This window comes from Amblyomma americanum, chromosome 8, assembly GCF_052857255.1.
Source record: "Amblyomma americanum isolate KBUSLIRL-KWMA chromosome 8, ASM5285725v1, whole genome shotgun sequence".
NCBI lineage: Eukaryota > Metazoa > Arthropoda > Arachnida > Ixodida > Ixodidae > Amblyomma > Amblyomma americanum.
The window spans coordinates 82571227-82593509 of NC_135504.1; the positions used below are offsets into that span (position 1 = coordinate 82571227).

At 45.6% G+C, this 22283-nt stretch overlaps 1 protein-coding gene across 1 annotated transcript; it reads left to right on the plus strand.

The window, feature by feature from the left end:
• Positions 1 to 2253: 2253 nt before the first annotated feature.
• Positions 2254 to 20745, plus strand: LOC144100479 (uncharacterized). The gene is made up of 4 exons (XM_077633424.1): positions 2254 to 2353; positions 4682 to 4759; positions 6630 to 6676; positions 20489 to 20745. The coding sequence occupies exons 2-4, from the start codon at positions 4687 to 4689 to the stop codon at positions 20687 to 20689; spliced, it is 321 nt and encodes a 106-aa protein (XP_077489550.1). The 5' UTR covers positions 2254 to 2353; positions 4682 to 4686; the 3' UTR covers positions 20690 to 20745.
• The last annotated feature ends 1538 nt before the right edge of the window (positions 20746 to 22283 follow it).

Below are 22283 nucleotides of genomic sequence, written 5' to 3' on the forward strand. Positions count from 1 at the left end.
AGAGTGCGAGGGATGAGACCGAGTTTTGAAACCAAGCGGCTGGCTTGGGGCGGTTGTGGAAAATAGCAGACGGCCCCGTAGGGAGGGAACGGAGCTTTAAAAGAGATGGCGCCGCGAGCCCGCAACGCGACTTCCACCCGTGAGCCTTGTCTGACCAATGTCACAAGTGGCCCTCTCTCTTTTTTTGCACAGACTACCAGGAACCAACCGCTCGGAATGCTCTCCTTGCTCCGCTTCCCACTGTTTCCTTTGTATTCTGCATGTGTTTTGTGTTTCCAGATATCTGGACAGCGTTGCGTCTGCTTCGCCTCGCGAGCAAAAATAGTCACCGCGTAAGAAATGAGCTATATTACGCTTTCGTTAACTGATGTGTTTACACGGCTACCGCCATTAATGCCGAGCCAATGTGCTGTGCACACGCTATGTCTAAATAGCCCATTCGTTCGTTCATGTATACGGTGGACCGTCATTTTCAGTCAGCTGGCCTTCCAAAATGCGTTCCGACGACTGAGGTGTAATTCTTGAACGTAATTAGCGTACGCCTGCTGACCCTAAGACGTGGGTTCGATCCTGGCCGTGGCGGTCGAATTTCGGAGGTGATATTGCAGATCCTTATGTACTGTGCGATGTCATTGCACGTCAAAGAACTCAAGGCGGTCGAAATTTCGGGAGTCCTTCACAACGGCGTCCCTCATAGCCTGAGGCGCTTTAGGACGGTAAACCCCGATAAACTAAACTAAACTATTGTACGGGTTTTGTTAGGTGTTTTCGTGTGACGCATTGCTTCTGCGGAATCCGCATTTTTTTAAAGAGCGGTAGGTCTTACTAACGTTGCTCAGGGACGCGTCTGTCTGCAGTGGTCAAATTGACCAAAGTTACCACGCGACCGCATCATATTACGTAAGCCACTTTTATGTGAACGCGACAGAAGTCGACGGCAGTCCCCTTTGTGCGGGAAAAAGCAGGTGTTGAAAACGAAAGCCTTGATTCCCCTTTAGTTCTCCCGCAATGAAGCGCCTGAACTGATACCTAATGGCTAGCTAAAATCGTCGACTTCTCGCTAAAGTTGTCTAGATGGCTCCCTATATCGTCTAGTTCTAATTTCCATCACTACTGTCTGGCTAAGTATAGCGGCCATCGAAGTGGAACCCACCAGCACCACCATTTGCAAAAAATTTTGGGGCCACCCGTTTGACACAGAATGTTCGGAGGGGTGTCAAAGGATTTGGCATGTTTCCCAGAATAAAATTACTACTTTTTATGAAATCCAAAATATGTGGCGGTGCATTCGCAATGAGGATCTTTTTGCCCCCAAACCATGCATGTCGGCGGCTTTGAAAATTGACGGCTTTGAAAATTGAAAATTCTTCTTGAGGAAAGGAAATCGCGCAGTAACTGTCTCACATATCTCGGTGGACACGCGCGGTTATGGGAAGGGATAAAGGAGGGAGTGAAAGAAGAAAGGAAGAAAAAGGTGCCGTAGTGGAAACCTTCTGAATAATTTCCTCTACCTGGGGTCTTTAACATGCACTGGCATCGCACAGCACACGGGTTTCGTTTTGATACCGCAGAAGCTACTTGAAGCACTGACATGACACTTCTTTTTATACGGGCCAAGAATGCGCTAATTGGTGGGTAACACATCGCTGTATGTAACGTTCCTCCTGCTTTTGAGCAATGAAAATAACGCAATAACAATAATAATAATAATAAACTCTTTCTCTGAATACGCCGCACGTGGCCAACGCGAGCTCCTGTACTTCGAGAAATTACTGAGTTGAAAGCATGAACCATTGCTGTGATTCGCAGAAACTGCAAACGCGCCTACAAGCCTTGTGCGATGTCAGTGCACGTTAAAGATCCCCAGGTGGTCGAAATTATCCCGGAGCCCTCCACTACGGCACCTCTTTCTTCTTTCACTCCCTCCTTTCCCCTTCCCTTATGGCGCGGTTCAGGTGTCCAATGATATATGAGACAGATACTGCGCCATTTCCTTTCCCCAAAAAACCAACTATTATTATTATTATTACTACTACAAGCCTTGAAACCCGCGATCAACGCCTCTCCGCAATGCCACTGCCTGGCCTTTTGCCTACCGTGAGCCCACTAGTGACTACAGCGCCACCTCGTTTGTTTGCAAACGTGCAGGTTGGAGTGCAGGAAACAGTAACTGTGGCAGCGACATCCGGAGGAGAGCTCCGCAGAAGGAGTTACTCCGGCGAAGGGAAAGGTTGTGCAGTCCTGCAGTTTGCTCCTCGCGCGCCTTCATTTTGTTGGCGGAACGAATTGAGGGCCAAGACCAAAACCAACAGGAAGCAAGAATAGAACAAGAGCTTCGAGACCAACCACAGAGGTATGTGCACGCCTTTAATGGAGCCATGTGACGGGTTGAGTTCATGGGCCCGCTCATTTCTCTTTGGACTTTGTATGCCGTGTGCACGAACATACTGCACTATGGGAAGCATTCTCGGAAATGGTCAAATTTGTGCGCCTCATAAATGCAACTGTGAAGTGTCCACCTTTGACGGCCGTCGGGTCCTCGCAGTCTCTGGAGCCACGCCGAGAGTCAGTGGGCGAGGATGGCGTGCCATGACAACGCGCGCGTACACGTACAGTGGCGAGATCTTTGGTGGCGGTGTGCGCTGGCAAACGCCGTACGACGCGCGAAGAACGCAACAAACGAAGGGGCAAATGCAGCTTGTCGTTGCGGTCTCGGTGCGCAGTAGCCGTGGGACTTGTTATTAATACTGCGAAAGCGTTCATCTGGACCACGACCGGCTTTATGGATCTGGGCAACTTTACACTGCATGCAGCACGAGTGCATATAGGTCTTTGTGCGAACTTGCTCGTTAGGCCCGAAATCGCATTCCTTCGAAAGCTCCGAAGTTTCCTCACTCGCGTTTTTACTTTGACACCTTGTGGCCCACGTCGAATAGAGATGGTGTGCTGTGTATGACAGATTTATCACCAATGCGGTAGGAAGAATGCATCTTTCGAAAAGATTAGTTGTTTTTTTGCAGAAAGCTTATATTTGAGATTATAGACAGTTTTTCCTGCTTAATGTGCTTGGAGAAATGAGAATTTAGCTAATGGTTCATTCTATGGCAGTGAAGAATGCCATAGACAACCAATGGGTAACCCCTTTGGCGAAGGCGAGAATGTCAATAGCAAAAAAACAAACATACAAGCCTGCAGATGGAAGATATGTGGGTATATTGATTGTTGTAGTGAAATCTTACAATATGTGAAAACGTTCCGTTCATAAACCTTTTCCCGTTCAAACATAATTTCATACAGGATTTTTGGGTGTGATTACAGCGTTTATTGACTGATTTTTTTCGTTTTTTTAGGCAAACAGTCTCTGGTACATTGTTTTGGGCGAGTAATTTATTTGTTCAAGCAGGTCTTTGCCTTTTGTTTGAATTAAAACTCAATTTTATTTCCAAGTACTGAGTCCATGCTGAGAAGCTACCAAAAAGGCCACATACAAGCGGTCTGTAGAATAACCTTGTTTTTTAGACTGTTACTATTCCCATGTCTTAAAAAATTGTCCGGCGTTGGCATCGGCGACAGTTTGAAGCTTCGTAGCCCAAGTGCGCAAATAGAATGTGTAGCATGACAAATAGATCACGTGATATTTTAGCATCATGACAACTTGCCCACCGGATAGCGAGCATACTGCCTACCGCCCCAGGTGCCAGTTAAACGATTGATTGGTCTTGAGGCATTGCTGGAGAAGAGCAACCTGGGTCTCAGAAGCTCCACCGGAGGCTGTGCTTGGAACAGCTACGTGCCGGGGCAGTGGGGCATCTTTTAACCGCTACACCAGTTTGAGAACACCCAGCGATCTATACATGTAAAGCAGAGAATGAGCAATTCTGGATATATGGGCTTTAACTCATTAGCCTAACGTGTCATAACCTTCAAGCAGAACGTGTGTGTTCCCTTCATTTTTCTTTCACGGCTTCCAGCGTCTGCTCAACAACACAGGTGTCACTCTACCATGAACACACATACTAAGCAGTAGTAGTCACTCTAAGCAGCATCCAGTGACTCTAAGTAGGAACAAGTACACCTCTGAATGCTCCCGCTCCGAAGGCCTGATTATCCTGATCAGGCCTCCTTTCTATTGGCGATGCATCGATCACCGGTAGACGGCGATCCATTTATACTGAAGTTGGTTAAGCAGCCGTCATTGTCCGAGTATATCGAGCAAGAACCGTGAACTAAAGGTCAGTATTCGTACGTGCTGTTCTGTCACCGACTGGCTTTTAGCACAGCGCAGGAAGGTCGCACAAGTTCCTCGCTTGCCAAGAATGGCGTCGCGGCTGACGTCACACTAAGCAGCCTTCCGCACTTCACGCGGCAGTTTCTGTTCCCGTTTAAAGATTTCGCTGATGTGATCGAATTTTAAAGAAGTACGCCCTAAGTTTGGGTAAAAAAAGTCCAAATGTATAAGTAAAGGTCGAAACTAAGCATGAAGGCTTTCCTTTACTGTACTGAGAAAGACCTCAGCAACATTAATCAGCCATTGCGTGCAAACAAAAAATCTCCGGAGTTTCTTTTTAAGCACCAGAGAACCAAGGGCTGTTTGATCCTTAAAAAAACGTAACAATAAAGTCTCACCGTCGCTGCTGATTTTCTGAGTGATAAATTCTCAGGTAGGATTTACCCTGTGCAGGTGAGATGAAGCCGAACCCTGCTTCTTCGTGTGAGATACCTGCATCGCGTGTGGATGCCCTTCCACTACAGTCGCTGGGTGAGTGATCTTTGATTAGAATGAGTGCAATACGGCTGCGATTTGAGCTGTTGTGCTTTGACACTGGAAGTATTTTATTCACCTCACAACCTGCCGAAAACGTTCATAGCACCACCTCCATAGCCTGGATGTTCAGTGGTGGAGGACCAAAATAAAAACGACGGTGTTTTACAGTAGCATGTTCACTTCCTGCGGTATTTAACAAATGAGAATAAGAAACGTAAGGTGTGTATTGTAGTACTGTGCCCCAACAACAAATTTTGTAGAGTGGCAGGTGAAAAAGGAATAAAACTTTGGGTCTTCATATAGAAGTGCAAAAAATTTAGGAGCCTTGTCTACCTCATTCTTACAGAAGAAAATGCAAAAGCGCTTAGGTTGCTTGATACGGTGTCTACAGTCTAATGTTGTTGCAATTTTCGCGCCAAAACTGCGGTCGGAAAAGCTTCCATTGCCCTTATACGGCCGCCCCTTCTAGAATGTTTCAGTACCTTCCATTTGGTTATCCTGAAGAATTAATGCAATCCGACCCACTAATCAACCGTACTCCGGCAGTGAACGCTGATTAATCAACCTTAATTCATTTTCTAGAGTGGGCGTAAATTGGGAGGCCGTTTGGAATTTTCAAGGCAAAGGAGGGGGTCAGCTTCTAAATTGTGGGGCTCAGATTTTCTACCGGATTGCCACCAGCCCCCGTGGGCACTTTTACGGTGTCAGAAGGTCACGTGACCCCTCAATCGGTTTGGTCGGTTGTACCTGTCACGGCGGGCAGGTTGTGATGGCGTCACAAGGTCACATGACCGCGATGGCTCAGTGGTTTTGGCGCTCGCCTACTGACCTACAAGGCGCGGGTTCGATCCCAGCTGCGGCTGTCAAATACGAACACGTTACTGAAATATTTTTTTGTAGTTATCTTTGCAAATGAGCCTGGCAACCTTGACACAGCTCTCCACAGCTATAATTGCTGTAGGTTAGCAGTCCTGTTTCTAGCGGCATCTTAATGTTCTGAAATTATTTCGCTAAGTACCACAATACTACAATTTATTGAAACCTCAGCTCCACGCAATCATCGAGCAAGCCTTCTTAAATTTTGCTGCCTTAAAATTGTGACATTTAAGATCATAGAACTAACCTTTTTCTTTAGTATAGTTGGAGAAACAAAACTACTGGCATGCCGGACTTGTGCAGTGCATTTAGCTTTTCATCTGTTGAGATACATGTGTGCCTGTTAGCGTAGTGCGGCTCTTTCTCCTAGTGAAGCTGCTGTATCGATCTACAAAGAATGGAATTTTGAATACTATGCAGACCTAACAGTACATCGTATATAGCCTGGGCACTTAATTTATTTTTTTGCCTGAACGTGCACTCAGGCGAATTTTTTTCTGGCAGCGCGAATTTTTAAGAATGTGGTTAAAAAAATCAGTTATCATGGCCTGCCTGAAATTGAGATGGTACAGGTAACTACTTTTAGTATGCACACTTCCAATGCAAATGCCAGTTAACAAAATTTTAGCGCATTTCCGCTTTGATATGGTTGCGATCGTCACTATATAGAACTTTCGTTCCGCCATGAATTTTTGATTTGCCGGTATGCGTGGTAGATATAATACAACGGTTCTGTGCGAAATTTATTTGATTTCATATCCAGGAATGGCGGAGGGTAAGAATGGGAGAGAAAATTCTTGTATTTTTCCTGGACTGCATTGAGTGCCATCGTCCACTTTTGGTTTATAACTTTTATTCCCACGGCTAAGCGTAGCAGACAATCAAAAAACGTCAAATTTTATCTGCGGTGACGTTGGGTTCATAATACTGCCTGAGCGTTGTTGTCGCTTGGTAGATTCTCCAGCGGACACCTTGATATTTATTTCAGGAGGTCGAAAAAACCAGAGAGAGGACTTGGGAGGCGCCAGCTACCAGGTACGGGTCTTTTATTTCCACACACCAGAGTAAACCCCACTCAGTTTTTTATTTATACAATGTACCGAATTTTGAAAGCGCAGGTAAAGACATAGCATGGAAGAATTGGACAAGACCGGCGATTGGTCGTTTTTGGCCACAGAAAGAATTTTGTTCAACTCCTCTGCCTTCGCAGTCAGAACTTGCCACTTTGGTTTTGAAAGGCCACTTTGTCGAGATGCGCCAAAGCTCTCTTGTCTGCCTAGGCCTCTTCCATAGCCGTAGATATGTAGTTCTTCCACCTCAGCCAAGAGTTCCTTCGGAACGACGGCGAATCTGCCCTGCCTGTCAGCTGGAATAACCTTTAGATCCAGTTCTTCGAAACTCTCTGAGACATTTCAAAACATGGGCTAGGCACTCACTGTTTTATTAGTTTCTTTGCAGAGAATCCACAGGATTCAAAATGTGCCGTTCTTTTTGTTGCCTTGGCGTGTCCTCAAGTTCTGTCATCCTTTGTCTTTATCTATCCATTGAAAATTCGGTATGCTATGCCAGTAGCCTAAGAGAAAGCTTAGCGACAAAATATACCTTTTGTCTGGATTGTTGTTTACTCAAGATAGCAAGTAATTATAACTAATGCGTCTTACGGCCCTCTCAGAGAAGGTCGTGGCACTTGTAGCAACGGTAGACAACGGATGAGGCAGACCATCTGCAGTGCTAGCAGTATATAGGACGTTTGAGTGCTTCAGCAACGTTCAGCATCCTCTAAGTTGCGCGCAGAGGGGCCCGTTTTTACATGAGCACGAGCGCTAAACTGGTAGAGGTTCACCTCTCAGTGTTCCCCCTCGTTCACAACATCAGCAAGCCTTTTTCCAATATCAACAATTGCGCATTTGTTCCCCAGTTGCTATCACGGTGGCCTTTATTTGATTTACTTTGGCAGTCCTTACAGTGCCAGATGTTTCTTGGCGGTTATACCGACGGTGCGCCAGCGTACCGTCTTACCGTTACTGGAGAAGCACGAGGCCACCCACCGCGGGAGAGCATGCTCTGATTGGTCCCGTTACTGCAGGCGTGCGCTTAGCATCCGTGTACCAGGTGCCTTCTGGCACCGTCAAGGTGATTTGCGCATGCGGATTCGCACGCGGACACCCGGTCATCCGGTACCGGTAACAGTAACACGGTACACGGCATACTAAAGGTGTCTATTAACTGTCGCAATCGCTGCGGTCGCTCAGTGGTTATGGTGCTCGGCTGCTGACCCGAAAGACGCGGGCTCGATCCCGGCCGCGGCGGTCGAATTTCGATGGAGACGAAATGCTAGAGGTCCGTTTACTTTATGTGAGTGCACGTTAAATAACCCCACGTGATCGAATTTCCGGACACCTTCACTACGGCGTCCCTCACAGCCTGTGTCGCTTTGGAATGTTAAACCCCCGGAAACTAACCTAAAGTAAACAACCGGTTCCAACAAACGCAAAGCGCCTTCCGGTTCAAAATATTGCTCCGGTGGGGTTTACCTCCGATGTCATTTAGCACAAGTGTAGCACATCTGTTTCTCGGCACAGATCTAAGCGTTTATCAGGGATTCTGGTTTTCTAACTACATGATGTTCCACACTTCCTGTAAACACGGGGTTGATGCAAGAAAGAGAAGAAAATAAACAATCGTACCCCTACTGAGTTCAAAGTTGGTTTTAACCTACGCACAGCATAAACAGGTAACTCAACGATATCTTGTTCCTGGCTTGTGAGTGCAATCTCCGCCCATTACCACTTCACCGTATTTCGAAGCTCTCTTTCGCTGACTGGTGTATTTTTCTATGCATGCGTAGCGGACTTTCGTCGCTCACTGAGTCGTCAAAGAAATGTGGCGTCCTCGTTGAAATCCAACGGCGCGATGAACTCCCTTGCACCGATCACAAAGCCGAAGGTGGTTAAGGCGAAATCAGTAGTGAAGGCTGGGAGCTTTTTTTTAATCTTTGCACTTGCTTCGACAGCAACTACCCATCACGAAACTTTTGTACCTATTTTTGACTGTACTTCTGTTATAGACACCACACAAGAAGACGCAGCTTCTTTGTTGTCATGGAGACAACCGGCAGAGGCATCGTCCATCATGTGTCACGTCGCCGCATGTTTCTGTCTCGCATGGATGACATCGGCGACAGAAACAGCGCTGCAAGGAGGCGTTTTCCGAAGCAGCCCGGAGCGAAGAATTTCTCTGGGTTTACATGCTCTGGCAGTGGATATCGGACCGAGGAAAAGACCGCATGGTAAGCGTCTGGAACTATCACACACATAGACCGCGTTCTGCAATTTCTAATTGATAAATACACTCTCTCGTGTAACGCTTCACTATGCTAGGTAAAGCAGTCTTCGGGCAGCTAGCACAACGGCCTTGAACGGCCTTCATTCCAACCAAGGATAGAGGTGTATGGCCATATGTGGGACAGTTATGGTGGCGTACCCTTGACCCATGACCTTGAGTTGCCCTCTGACCTTTGACATTGGGCGACCTTTGGCTGGAGCTGCCATGGACGAGCCTCAGACGCTTAGCAAGCGTGCTTGATTTTCTCCTAATTTCAGTGTTAGACAAGTTAAGCCTCTCCCAATTTTGTTGTTCTCATTTTTTGTTTTTGCTTGCTTTTTTATCTTTGCTTCCTTCAGCAGTATTGGTCAGCATTACATGCTGATTTCGGAGTCGCTAGTGTAGACTCGATGCTGTATATGACAATTTTGTCACCTATGCCATTGGAAGCAGATGCCTCTTTCGAAAGCATTATGGTTCCGTTGTTTGTAGAACGTTTATCCTTCACATTATAGCCAGTGTATTGTGCACAATATATTTGGAAAAATTTTGAGTATTACAAAAGTGTAAGGCGCTGTTATCAACATATTGAAGCTAATGGTATATTCTTCAGACATCGGCCAAAATGTTTCTCTTAAAGATTTTCCATGTCTCTCATCGAACAGTTAAGACTACCGTAGACAGCCAATTGAAAACGCCTTTGACATGTCAAGAACGACAATAGCAAAAAAAAAACGCAAGATTGCAGACGGAAGATTTGCGGGTATATTGATTGTTATAGTGAGGTCTTACAATTTATGAAAAAATTGCGTTCCTAAACTCTTTCCCGTTCAAAAATGATTTTGTCCAGGATTGTTGGGTGTGATTACACCGTTTATAGACTTCGATTTGTTTTTGTTGTTTTTATTATGTAAACTGTCACCGGAAGTAGTCAATTATGTTTAGGGCGAGTAATTTATTTGTGCAAACTGGTCTCCGCCTTTCGTTTCAATTAAAACTCAATTTGACATTCAAGCACTGAGTCCGTGCTGCGAATCTAGCGCAAGTGATAACCGCTGCCTGAAAGGTCGCATGCAAGCGATCCGTAGAATTACTTTTAATCTGACTGTTACTACCACTATGTCAGAAAACATTTTCCGGCTTGGGCATCCAAGACCGTTTGAAACATCGGAGCACAAGCACGCAAATTGAATGATGTGCCTGTCAATATGTCACGTGACCATGTGACGCCATCACAACTTGCCCACTCCATTGTGAGCCAACTGCCTGCCGTGGCATGCGCCATTAAACGAATGATAGCTGCAGAGACATTGCTGGGGAAGCAAAACTTGGGCCGCAAAAGATCCACCGGTTGCTTTGCTTGGCACAGCTAGCTGCTTGGGCAGTGTGGCATATCTTAACCGCTACACTAGTTTGAGAACGCTCAGCGATCTATGAATGCAAAGCAGACAATGAACAGTTCTGGATCTATGGACATTAACTCTTTGCGCTATCGTGTCATACTCTTAAAGTGGTCACGACGTCCAGCGTCCGTTCAGCAGCACAGGTGTCACTCTACATGAATTGAAATCCTGAGCAGGAGTAGTCACTCTAAGCAGCATCCAGTGACTCTTAAGTCGGAACAGGTTCACCTCTGAGTGCTTCCGCTCAGAATGCCTGATAATCCTGATGAGACCTCTTTTCTCTAGGCGATGGATCAGCGGTAGACGGCGATCCATTTGTACTAACGTCGGTCAAGAAGCCGTCGTTGTCAAAGTTCATCGAGCAGTAACCGTGAACTAAAGGTCGTTCTTTGTGTACGTGGTTTTCTGTCGCCGACTGACTTTTTGCACAGTGCGGGAAGGTCGCACATGTTCCTCTCTTCCCAAGAATGGCGCCGCGGCTGACGTCACACAAAGTAGTCTTCCGCACTTCACGCGGCAGTTCCTGTTCCCGTTTAAAGATTTCGCTGATGTAAAGGAGTTATTAAGAAGTACACCCCAAGTGTGGGTAAAAAAAAGACCAAATGTATGAGTAAAAGTATAAACTAAACATGAGGGCTTTCTCGTACTCTGTCGAGAAAGCCCTCAACAACATAAATCAACCACTGAGTGAAAACAAAAAATCTCCAGAGTTTCTTTTTAAGCAGCTGAGAACCAAGGGCTGTTTGATCCCTAAAAAAAAGCATGTAACATACCAGTCTTAGCGTCGCTGCTGATTTCCTATTGAGTGAGAAATCCTCAGGTAGGCTTTACCCTGTGCAGGTGAGACGAATCCGAAGCCCGCTTCTTCGTGTGAGATACCTGCGTCGCGTGTGGATGCCCGTCCAGGGAACCTGTCCACCCAGCGTTCCTCCCACTACAGTCTCTGGGTGAGTGATCGTTAATTGGAATCAGTGCACAGCGGCTGCGATTTAAGCTGCAGTGGTTTGACACTGGAATTGTTTTATTCACCTGACAACTGGCCGGAAACGTTCGTAGCACGAACTCCATAGCATCGATGTTCAGTGGTGGAGGACCAAAATAAAAACGACGGTGTTTACAGCAGGATGTTGACTTCCTGCCGTAATTAACAAAAGGAGAATAAGAAACAGAAGGTGTCTAAAGTGTTCTGCTGTGCCTCAACAAACAATTGTATAGAGTAGCAAGTAAAAAATAAATCAATCTTTGGGTCTTCTTTAGGACCCTTAGGACCCTTCTGTACCTCATTCTTGGAGAAGAAAATGCAAGAGCATTTCGGTTCTCTTACATTGCGTCTAGCCTAATGCTGTTGCGATTTTCGCGGCAAAGCTACGGTCGGAAAAGCTTCCATTGCCCTTATACGATATTCCTGAGGCAGCCCCTTCTAGAATGTATAAGTACCTTACATTTGATTATCCTGCAGAATTAAAGTAATCCGACCCATTAATCAACCATACTCCGCCAACAAAACCTGATTCATCATAAGCTTAGTTCATTTTGTAGAGTGGGCGTAGTATTGGGGGCCGTTTGGAATTTTTGCTGGTGGAGTAGGGGGGGGGGGGTCAGCTTCCAAATTGTGGGGCTCATCAGATTTTATAGCAGGTTGCCACCATCCAACGTGGGCACTTTTACGGTGCTAGAAGGTCACGTGACCTCTCAATCCGTTTGCTCGGTTCTACCTGTCACAGCGGACAGATTGTGATGGCGTCACAAGGTCACATGACCGCGATGGCTCAGTGGTTATGGCGCTCGCGTGCTGACCCGGAAGAGGCGGGCTCGATCCCGCCCGCGGCTGTCGAATACGAGCACGTTACTGAAAAGTTTTTGCGCAGTTGTCTTTCCTTATGAGTCTGGCAACCACGACATAGCTCTCCACAGCTATAATTGCTGTAGGTTACCTGTCCTGGCTCTAGTGGCATGTTAATGTTGTCAGATTATTTCGCTAAGTGCCGCAATACTAGAATTTATTAAAACCCCAGCTCCAGGCAATCATCGAGCAAGCCTTCGTAAATTTTGCTGTCTTCAAATCGTGACATTTAAGATCATAGAACTAACCTTTTTCTTGAGTATAGTTGGAGAAACAAAACTACTGGCATGCCAGACTTGTGTAGTGCATTTAGCTTTTCATCTGTTGATTCTTGTGCGCCTCTTAGCGGAGAGCGGTTCTTTCTCCTAGTGAAGCTGCTCTATCGATCTGCAGAGAATGGAATCTTGTGTACTATGCAGGCCTAAAAGTACATGGTATATAGCTTGGGCACCTAATTTTTTTTGCCGAAGTGCACTCAGGAGAATCTTTTTTCTGGCAGCACGAATTTTTAAGTATGTGGTTAAAAAAATATTTATCATGACCTACCTGAAACTGAGATGGTACAGGTAACTACTTTTAGTATGCACACTACAAACGCGAACGCCAGTTAACTAAATTTTAGGGCATTTCCGCCGCAAAAAGGTCGCGATGGTCACTATATAGGACTTTCGTTCGGCCGTGAATTTTAGATTTGCCGGTATGCGCGGTAGGAATAACACAATGTTTTCTACCAAATTTATTTCGTTGAATTTCCGGGAATGGCGGTGGGTAAGATTGGGAGAAAGAACTCATGTATCTTCCCTGCACTTGATTGAGTGCCAACGTCCATTTTTGGTTTATAGCATTTATTCCCACGGCGGTCCTTCCTGACAGATTTCCGTTCGACGACGTATGCCCGGAATTGGTCGACAGTGGTTCTTCGTGTACGACTGCATTGTTTGAGAACTTCGAATTGCAACAGTGCCCAGCCAGCGACGAATTTGAACGGTTTGTGATTCCGAGCTGGCAACATTGCCAAGTGGGCGTCGACGCTGCCAAGTGTCGGCTACAAAAGCATCGGAGCAGCACTGTAACGATAGGGCGTGGAACCGGCGAGATGGCGGTGACTCTTACAAGCTTTCTACTGCTCACGCAGGTGTTTTCGGCGAACATTTTGGCGGCGGTCCTTCCTGACAGATTTCCGTTCGACGACGTATGCCCGGAATTGGTCGACAGTGGTTCTTCGTGTACGACTGCATTGTTTGAGAACTTCGAATTGCAACAGTGCCCAGCCAGCGACGAATTTGAACGGTTTGTGATTCCGAGCTGGCAACATTGCCAAGTGGGCGTCGACGCTGCCAAGTGTAGGCTACAAAAGCATCGGAGCAGCACTGTAACGATGGGGCGTGGAACCGGCGAGATGGCGGTGACTCTTACAAGCTTTCTACTGCTCACGCAGGTGTTTTCGGCGAACATTTTGGCGGCGGTCCTTCCTGACAGATTTCCGTTCGACGACGTATGCCCGGAATTGGTCGACAGTGGTTCTTCGTGTACGACTGCATTGTTTGAAAACTTTGAATTGCAACAGTGCCCAGCCAGTGACGAATTTGAACGGTTTGTGATTCCGAGCTGGCAACATTGCCAAGTGGGCGTCGACGCTGCCAAGTGTCGGCTACAAAAGCATCGGAGCAGCACTGTAACGATGGGGCGTGGAACCGGCGAGATGGCGGTGACCCTTACAAGCTTTCTACTGCTCACGCAGGTGTTTTCGGGGAACATTTTAGCTGCGGTCCTTCCTGACAGATTTCCGTTCGACGACGTATGCCCGGAATTGGTCGACAGTGGTTCTTCGTGTACGACTGCATTGTTTGAAAACTTTGAATTGCAACAGTGCCCAGCCAGTGACGAATTTGAACGGTTTGTGATTCCGAGCTGGCAACATTGCCAAGTGGGCGTCGACGCTGCCAAGTGTCGGCTACAAAAGCATCGGAGCAGCACTGTAACGATGGGGCGTGGAACCGGCGAGATGGCGGTGACCCTTACAAGCTTTCTACTGCTCACGCAGGTGTTTTCGGGGAACATTTTAGCTGCGGTCCTTCCTGACAGATTTCCGTTCGACGACGTATGCCCGGAATTGGTCGACAGTGGTTCTTCGTGTACGACTGCATTGTTTGAGAACTTCGAATTGCAACAGTGCCCAGCCAGTGACGAATTTGAACGGTTTGTGATTCCGAGCTGGCAACATTGCCAAGTGGGCGTCGACGCTGCCAAGTGTCGGCTACAAAAGCATCAGAGCAGCACTGTAACGATGGGGCGTGGAACCGGCGAGATGGTGGTGACCCTTGCAAGCTTTCTACTGCTCACGCAGGTTGGTCTTTTTCACCCTTTGAAACCGTCGCGCTACATCTTGCCGGTTCCACCCAAAATGCTTTATCTTACTTTTTCCTGTAAGCCACGCGGTTTTGTGTTGTCAAATCGTCTGTATGTTAAGAGGCATTTTTGTTTTTCGTAGCCCAGCGTTTTATCTGCTAATCTTGTTGCTTTGTGGCGGGGATATTGAGAGTAACCCTGGCCCAGCAACAGCTGAACAATTTCAAGAGCTGTTGAATGGTCAAACCACAATTCTTTCCAAGTTATCGCAGCTTACCACGGACGTAACTGACGTAAAAGCCCGGCTTGTTGTATTGGAAACTAAGTTAGGAAAAATTGACGCAATTGAAACAGCTCTAGCCAACGTTGAAGATCAACAACGAAAAGATCATGAAGTTCTGACAAGCATGATTGCAAAAATAGACGATTTGTAAAATCGTGGAAAGCGTAATAATTTGATTTTTTATGGCTTAACTGATTCTGATGACAGTGAGACGGCAGCCAAGTCTGAGGAGCTTATCATAAGTCAGTGCACTGAGAAGCTGGAATTGTCTTCCGTGTCTATTGAACGTGCTCATAGGCTGGGTAAATTCTCCCAAGGAAAAAATCGGCCTATCATTGTGCGCTTCAATTCCTTTAAAGACCGCCAGGCTGTGCTTGCAAATGCATTCAAGCTCAAGGGATCCAGTGTTGCTATATCTGAAGACTTTTCCCGTACTCTCCGTGATAAGAGAAAGAAATTATGGGATTATGCCAAACAAAATGGCGAAAAAGGCGTGAAAGCAGTTCTGAAATATGATACGCTTCATTTGGGTAGTAGGCGTTTCCAATGGGACAGTAAAGCCGGCACCGTACGGGAACAATGACAAACCACTGTTCATTCTGCGATGTGCCCGGTCAGCATTTTGTCAATCAATTGCCGCAGTATAAAAAATAAAGTTGATGACTTTCACTTTCTTCTTCGTACCGTCCAACCGACCTTTGTTTTGGGAACAGAATCGTGGCTCGATCCGACCATCTCAAGCGCTGAAATATTTCCTGACACGTACGAGTGTTTTCGTCGCGACCGTTGTGCACGTGGCGGAGGAGTGTTTATTTTGGTCCATAAAAGTGTCCCGTGCGCTCAAATGGAATTCTCTGATAGTGAAACTGAATTGGTTGTTTGCAAAGTACGACTGCCGAACGGGAAAGCAATGGTTCTTGGGTCATTTTATAGGCCTCCTGGTCCTTCTGTAAAGCCACTAGTTGGCTTATCTCATTTTCTTGAAATCATTAACACTGAATGCCTTGTTTTAGGGGGGGCTTTAACCTTCCGGACATTGACTGGTCAGCTGACGAACCAAGAGATGTAGCTCGAGGGAATCTATACTCAACTTTTTTGACATATTAGATTCCAACACCTTTTGTCAGTATGTGCATGAGCCATCACGAACGGACGGAACTGGTCACGTACTCGACCTCTTGCTGTGTAACGTGCCTGATGTTGTATGCAATGTACAAGTGTTGCCTGGTTTGAGCGACCACAATATTATTCTAGCAGATTTATTAGTTCACTACGTGAAGGTTGCAAAACCACCAAGGCGAAAGATTTATGTCTACAGCAGGGCCAACTACGAGGCGATTAGCGCTGCTTTCGATTCGTTCTTTCCAACTTTTGATGAACTCGCGGATAACTTAAATATCGAACAGCTATGGAATACATTCAAACAGAAATTGTTCGAATTACGTGAAGCTTTTATTCCATTAAGCGTTATATCAAGTAAGAGAGCTCGAGATAAACCCTGGTTTAACACCGAGTTACGTGCCCTTGTTCGCAGACAGCGACGAATGTATCGAAGATACAAGTTGTCTAAATCGCTAGAGTGTGTGGCCTTGCTGAAAACAATAAAAAATGAATTCAGACAGAAGTCTCACATCGCTAAAGACTTGTATTTTTTGAATTTAGGAGAAAAACTTGTCAGAGATACCAAAGAATTTTGGAGATATGTGAAGCGTAATGGTAAGGATAACAGCTCAGTACCTGCTCTGAAAAATGATTAGTTAATCATCCATGATGATGAGGCTAAAGTTTAAATGTTTAGCCGTTATTTTTCATCTGTGTTTTTGCCACCTAGTTCACGTTCTGTCTGTTTTGCATTACCTCTTGAAATAGATTGCATGCCGGAAGTTACTTTTTGTTTTGACGGTGTGCGTAAATTATTGAAGGATTTGAATCAGGCTAAGGCTTGTGGCCCTGATGACATTCCTGCCGCAATTTTAAGGAATTGTGAGGATACATTATGTCTGTATTTCACCCGGCTGTTCCAGAAGTCTCTTAATGAAACCGACTTGCCTGCTGATTGGAAGGTAGCGCGTGTCGTGCCCATACATAAGAGTGGTATGCGAAACTCCGTTCAGAACTACAGACCCATTTCCTTAACCAGCATAACCTGTAAAATTATGGAGCATGTAATATATAGTTGCGTTATGGCCCATCTCACCAAACACAATCTCTTATGCACTAGTCAACATGGTTTCAGGCATGGATTTTCCTGCAGTACGCAGCTGGTGGAGTTCGTTCATGATTTGGCATCGGCAATCGGTAAGCAACAAATTGTGGACTGTGTTTTCTTGGATTTCCGCAAGGCATTTGATGTTGTCGCGCACAGTCTTCTTCTCTCCAAATTGAAAGCTGAAAGCTGTAAAGTAATTGCGTGGATTGCAGAATATCTGTCGTTACGAAGGCAGGCTGTTGTTCTGAACGGTATTTCTTCACAGTATGCACCAGTTACGTCGGGAGTTCCCCAAGGCTCAGTATTGGGACCACTTTTGTTTTTGCTGTATATTAATGATATTTCAGTTGGCATACAGTCTTCATTCAGGATGTTTGCCGATGATTGTGTTGTTTACAGAGTAGTAAATTCCACTTCTGATTCACAAATCCTGCAAACTGATTTAGATACTGTGGCAGACTGGTGTGTACGTTGGGACATGTCCTTAAATATAAACAAAACTGTTCACGTCACCTTCACAAGAAAACGTGCTAATCATCCGTATAGGTATAGAATTAATGATCTTACTCTCAACATAAGCAAGTCATTTAAATATCTAGGCGTCTTTTTTACATCGGACTTACGGTGGAATAAGTACATTAATTATATTGCGAATAAGGCAGCGTCACGTTTGAGTTTTCTACGGCGGAATTTTAGCCATTTACCAAGTAACTTAAAAACACAGCTGTATTTCAGTTATGTACGCTCCATACTTAAATTATGGATGTGTTTGCTGGGACCCACACACATCTGAGTGTGTAGGAAAATTAGAGAAAATTCAGAATAGGGCAGTTAGATTTGTTCTTGGTAATTATAATCGGCAAGTTAGTATGACGGAAAGCAAACGAAAACTTAACTGGCAAGAGTTGAAGGACCGTAGAAGGTACATCAGATTGAAATTTTTCCATGAGATTTATTATTCAAAAACTGGCATAAACCGCGAACAATATATCCAGGCACCTCATTATATATTAAAGCGACTGGACCACTGCTTGAAGGTCAGAGAATTTTTCTTGCAAGGGTGACGTCTTGCGTTATTCTTTTTTTGTTAGAACTGTTCGGGATTGGAAGTTTGCCATCGAGCATTGTATGTATTACAACTAACGAAGCATTTTTCCATGCACTGCAATAATTGCTTTATACCTATAAATGAAGTCTGTACCCCCCTGCTGTAATGCCCTGCGGGGCGATGCAGGTAACTAATAAATAAGCGTAGCAGACAATCAAAAACAATTTTTTGTTCTGTGGTGACGTTGGGTTCAAAATACTGCCTGAGCGTTGTTTTCGCTTGGTAGATTCTCCAGCAGACACCTTGGTATTTATTACAGGAGGGCGAAGAAACCAGAGAGAGGACTTGGGAGGCACCAGCTACCAGGTACGGGTCTTTTAATTCCACACACCAGAGTAAACCCTACTAAGTTTTGATTTAAGACAATGCACCGAAATTTGAAAGCGCAGGTAAAGACATAGCATGACAGAATTGGACAAGACCGGCGATTTGTCGGTTTTGACTACAGAAAGAATTTATTCAACTCCTCCGTCTTCGCAGTCAGAACTTGCCGCTTTGGTTTTGAAGGCCCACTTTCTCCAGAAGCGCCGAAACTGTATTGTCTGTCTAGGCCTCTTCCACAGCCGTAGACAAGAAGTTCTTCCTTCTCAGCGAAGAGTTCCTTCGGAACGACGGCAAACCAGCCCTGCCTGTCAGCTGCAATAACCTTCAGATCCAGTTCTTCGAAACTCTCCGAGACCTTTCAAAACGTCATTTTTTTATTAGTTTGTTTGCAAAGAATCCACAGGATTAAAAGTGTATTGTTCTTTTTCTTGCCTTGGCGTGTCTTCCAAGTTCTGTCGTCCTTTGTCTTTATCTGCCCATTCAAAATTCGTTATGCCATGCCACTAGCCTATGAGAAAACATAGCGACAAAATATATCTTTTGACTCGGTTGTTGTTTACTCAATATAGCAAATAAATATAACTAATGTGTCTTACGGCCCTCTCAGAGAAGGTCGTGGCACTTGTAGCAGTGGTAGACAACGGATGAGGCGGACCATCTGCAGGGCTCGCAGTATTTCGGACGTTTGAGTGCTTCCGCGACATTCAGTGTCCTCTAAGTTGCGCAGAGGGGCCCGTTTGTACCTGAGCAGGAGCGCTGAAGAGGTAGAGGTTCACCTCTCAGTGTTCCCCCTCATTCACACGATCAGCAGCCCTTTTCCAACATCTACAGTTCATTTGTTCCTCAATTGCTATCACGGCGGCCTTTTTTTTTAGTTTCTTTGGAAGTTCTTACTGTTGCAGACATGTTTGTTGATGGTTATACCGACGGTGCGCCAGCGTACCATCTTACCGTTACTGTTACCGGAGAAGCAAGAGCCCGCCCACCGCCGGAGAGCACGCTCTGATTGGTCCCGTTACTGCAGCCGCGAGCTTAGCATCCATATACCACGCGCCATCTGGCACCGTGAAGGTGATTTGCGCATGCGGATTCGCATGCGGACACCCGTTCCTCCGGTACCGGTAACAGTAACACGGTACACGGCATACTAAAGGTGTCTATTAACTGTCTAAATCGCTGCGGTTGCTCAGTGGTTATGGTGCTCGGCTGCTGACCCGAAAGACGCGGGTTCGATCCCGGCCGCGGCAGTCGAATTTTGATGGAGACGAAATGCTAGAGGTCCGTGTACTGTGCTATGTCAGTGCACTTTAAATAATCCTACGTGGTAGAAATCTCCAGACCCCTTCACTACGGCGTCCCTCACAGACTGTGTCGCTTTGTAATGTTAAACCCCCGGAAACTAACCTGAAGTAAACAACTGGCTCCAACAAACGCAAAGCGCCCGCCGGTTCAAAATTTAGCTCCGGTGGCATTTACTTCCGGTGTCATTAAGCACGAGTGTAGCACATCTGTTTGTCCGCACAGATCTAAGCGTTATATCAGGGATTCTTGTTTTCTAACTACATGGTGTCCCACACTTCCTGTACATGGGGTTGATGCAAAAAAGAGAAGAAAAAAAAATAATCGGACCCCTACTGAGTTCAAAGTTGATGTTAACCTACGCACAGCATAAACAGGTAACTCAACGATATCTTATTCCTGTCTTGTGAGTGTACTCTCCGAACATTGCCACTTCACCGTATTTCGAAGCTCTCTTTCGCTGACTGGTGTATTTTTCTATGCGTGCGTAGTGGACTTTCGTCGCTCACTGAGTCGTCAAAGAAATGTCGCGTCGTTGAAATCCAACGGCGCGATGAACTCGCTTGCACCGATCACAAAACCGAAGGTGGTTAAGGCGAAATCAGTAGTGAAGGCTGTGTGCTTTTTTATTCTTTGCACTTGCGTGGACAGTAACTACCCATCACGAAAGTTTTGTACCTATTTTTGATTGTACTTCTGTTATAGACGCCGCACAAGAGGACGCAGCTTCTTCGTTGTCATGGAGGCAACCGGCAGAGGCATCGCGCATCATGTGTCACGTCGCCGCATGTTTCTGTCTCGGATCTCGCTTGGATGATATCTGCGACAGAAACAGCGCTGCAAGGAGGCGTTTTCCGAAGCAGCCCGGTGCGAAGAATATCACCGGTTTACATGCTCTGGCAGTGAATATCGGACCAAGGAAAAGAGCCCATGGTAAGCGTCTGGAACTCTCACACACAAAGGCTGCGTTCTGCAATTTCTAATTGATAAATACGCTCTCATGTGTATATTTTGTATGTAGTTGTAGGGTCATTTATTATGTTTTTAAGTGCTGTTTTTAAACGCTTCACTACGCTAGGTAAAGCAGTCTTTGGGCAGCCAGCACAACGGCCTTGAAAGACCTTCATTCCAACCAAGGATAGCCGTGTATGGCCGTATTTGGTACAGTTGTGGTGGCGTACCGTTGACCCCTGACCTTGACCCATGACCTTGAGTTGCCCTCTGACCTTTGACATTGAGCGACCTTTGGGTGGAGCTGCCATGGACGAGCTTCAGACGCTTAACAAGCGTGCTTGCTTTTCTTCTAATTCCAGTGTTAGAAAAGTTAGGCCACTGCCAATTTTGTTGCTTTCATGTTTTTGTTTTTGCTTGTTTTTATCTTGTTTCCTTCAGCAGTATTGATGAGCATTACATGCTGATTTAAAAGTCGTCAGTGTGGACTCGATGCTGTATATGACAATTTTAACACCTATGCCATTGGAAGCAGATGCCTCTTTCGAAAGCATTATGGTTCCGTTGTTTGTAGAACGTTTATCCTTCAGACTATAGACAGTCTATTGTGCACAATATTTTTGGAAAAAATTTTGAGTATTACAAAAGTGTAAGGCACTGTTATCAATGTATTGAAGCTAATGATCTATTCTTCGAACGTGAGCCAAAATCTCTCTTAAATGTTTGCCATCTCTTTCATCGAACAGTTAATACTGCCGTAGACAACCAATTGGAAGCGCCTTTGACATGGCAAGAACGACAATAGCAAAAAAAGAACGAAACATTGCCGACGGAAGATTTGCGGGTATATTGATTGTTATAGTGAGGTCTTACAATATGTGAAAAAAATTGCGTTCCTGAACGCTTTCTCGTTCAAAAATGATTTTGTCCGGGATTTTTGGGCGTGATTACACCGTTTATAGACTTCGATTTGTTTTTATTGTTTTTATTATGTAAACACTCAACGGAAAGAATAATTCATGTGTAGGGCGATTAATTTATGTGTGCATACTGGTCTCCGCCTTTCTTTTCAATTAAAACTCAATTTGACATTCAAGCACTGATTCCGTACTGCAAATCTAGCGCAAGTTATAACCGCTGCCTGAAAGGCCGCATGCAAGCGATCCGTATAATTAATTTTAGTCTGACTGTTACTACCCCCATGTCATAAAAAAATTGTCCAGCTTCGGCATCGGCGACCGTTTGAAACATCGCAGCACAAGCACTCAAATGAAATGTGGCGCCTGTCAAATATGTCACGTGATTATGTGACGTCATGACAACTTGCCCACTTCATTGTGAGCCAACTGCCTACCTTGGCAGGTGCCAGATAAACGAAAGACAGGTGAAGAGACATTGCTTGGGAAGAGCAACCTGCGTCTCACAAGCCCCACCGGAGGCTGTGCTTGCAACAGCTATGTGCCGGGGCAGTGGGGCATCTTCTCACCGCTACACAAGTTTGAGAACACTCAGCGATCTATGAATGCAAAGCAGACAATGAACAGTTCTG

What these genes read in the sequence shown, in the direction of transcription:
- LOC144100479 (XM_077633424.1), top strand. Translation starts at nt 4,687, where the DNA reads ATGAAGCCGAACCCTGCTTCTTCGTGTGAGATACCTGCATCGCGTGTG. An exon ending in CCTTCCACTACAGTCGCTGG is followed by an intron (nt 4,760 to 6,629) that starts GTGAGTGATCTT and finishes TATTTATTTCAG; the next exon opens with GAGGTCGAAAAAACCAGAGA. An exon ending in TGGGAGGCGCCAGCTACCAG is followed by an intron (nt 6,677 to 20,488) that starts GTACGGGTCTTT and finishes CTTCTGTTATAG; the next exon opens with ACGCCGCACAAGAGGACGCA.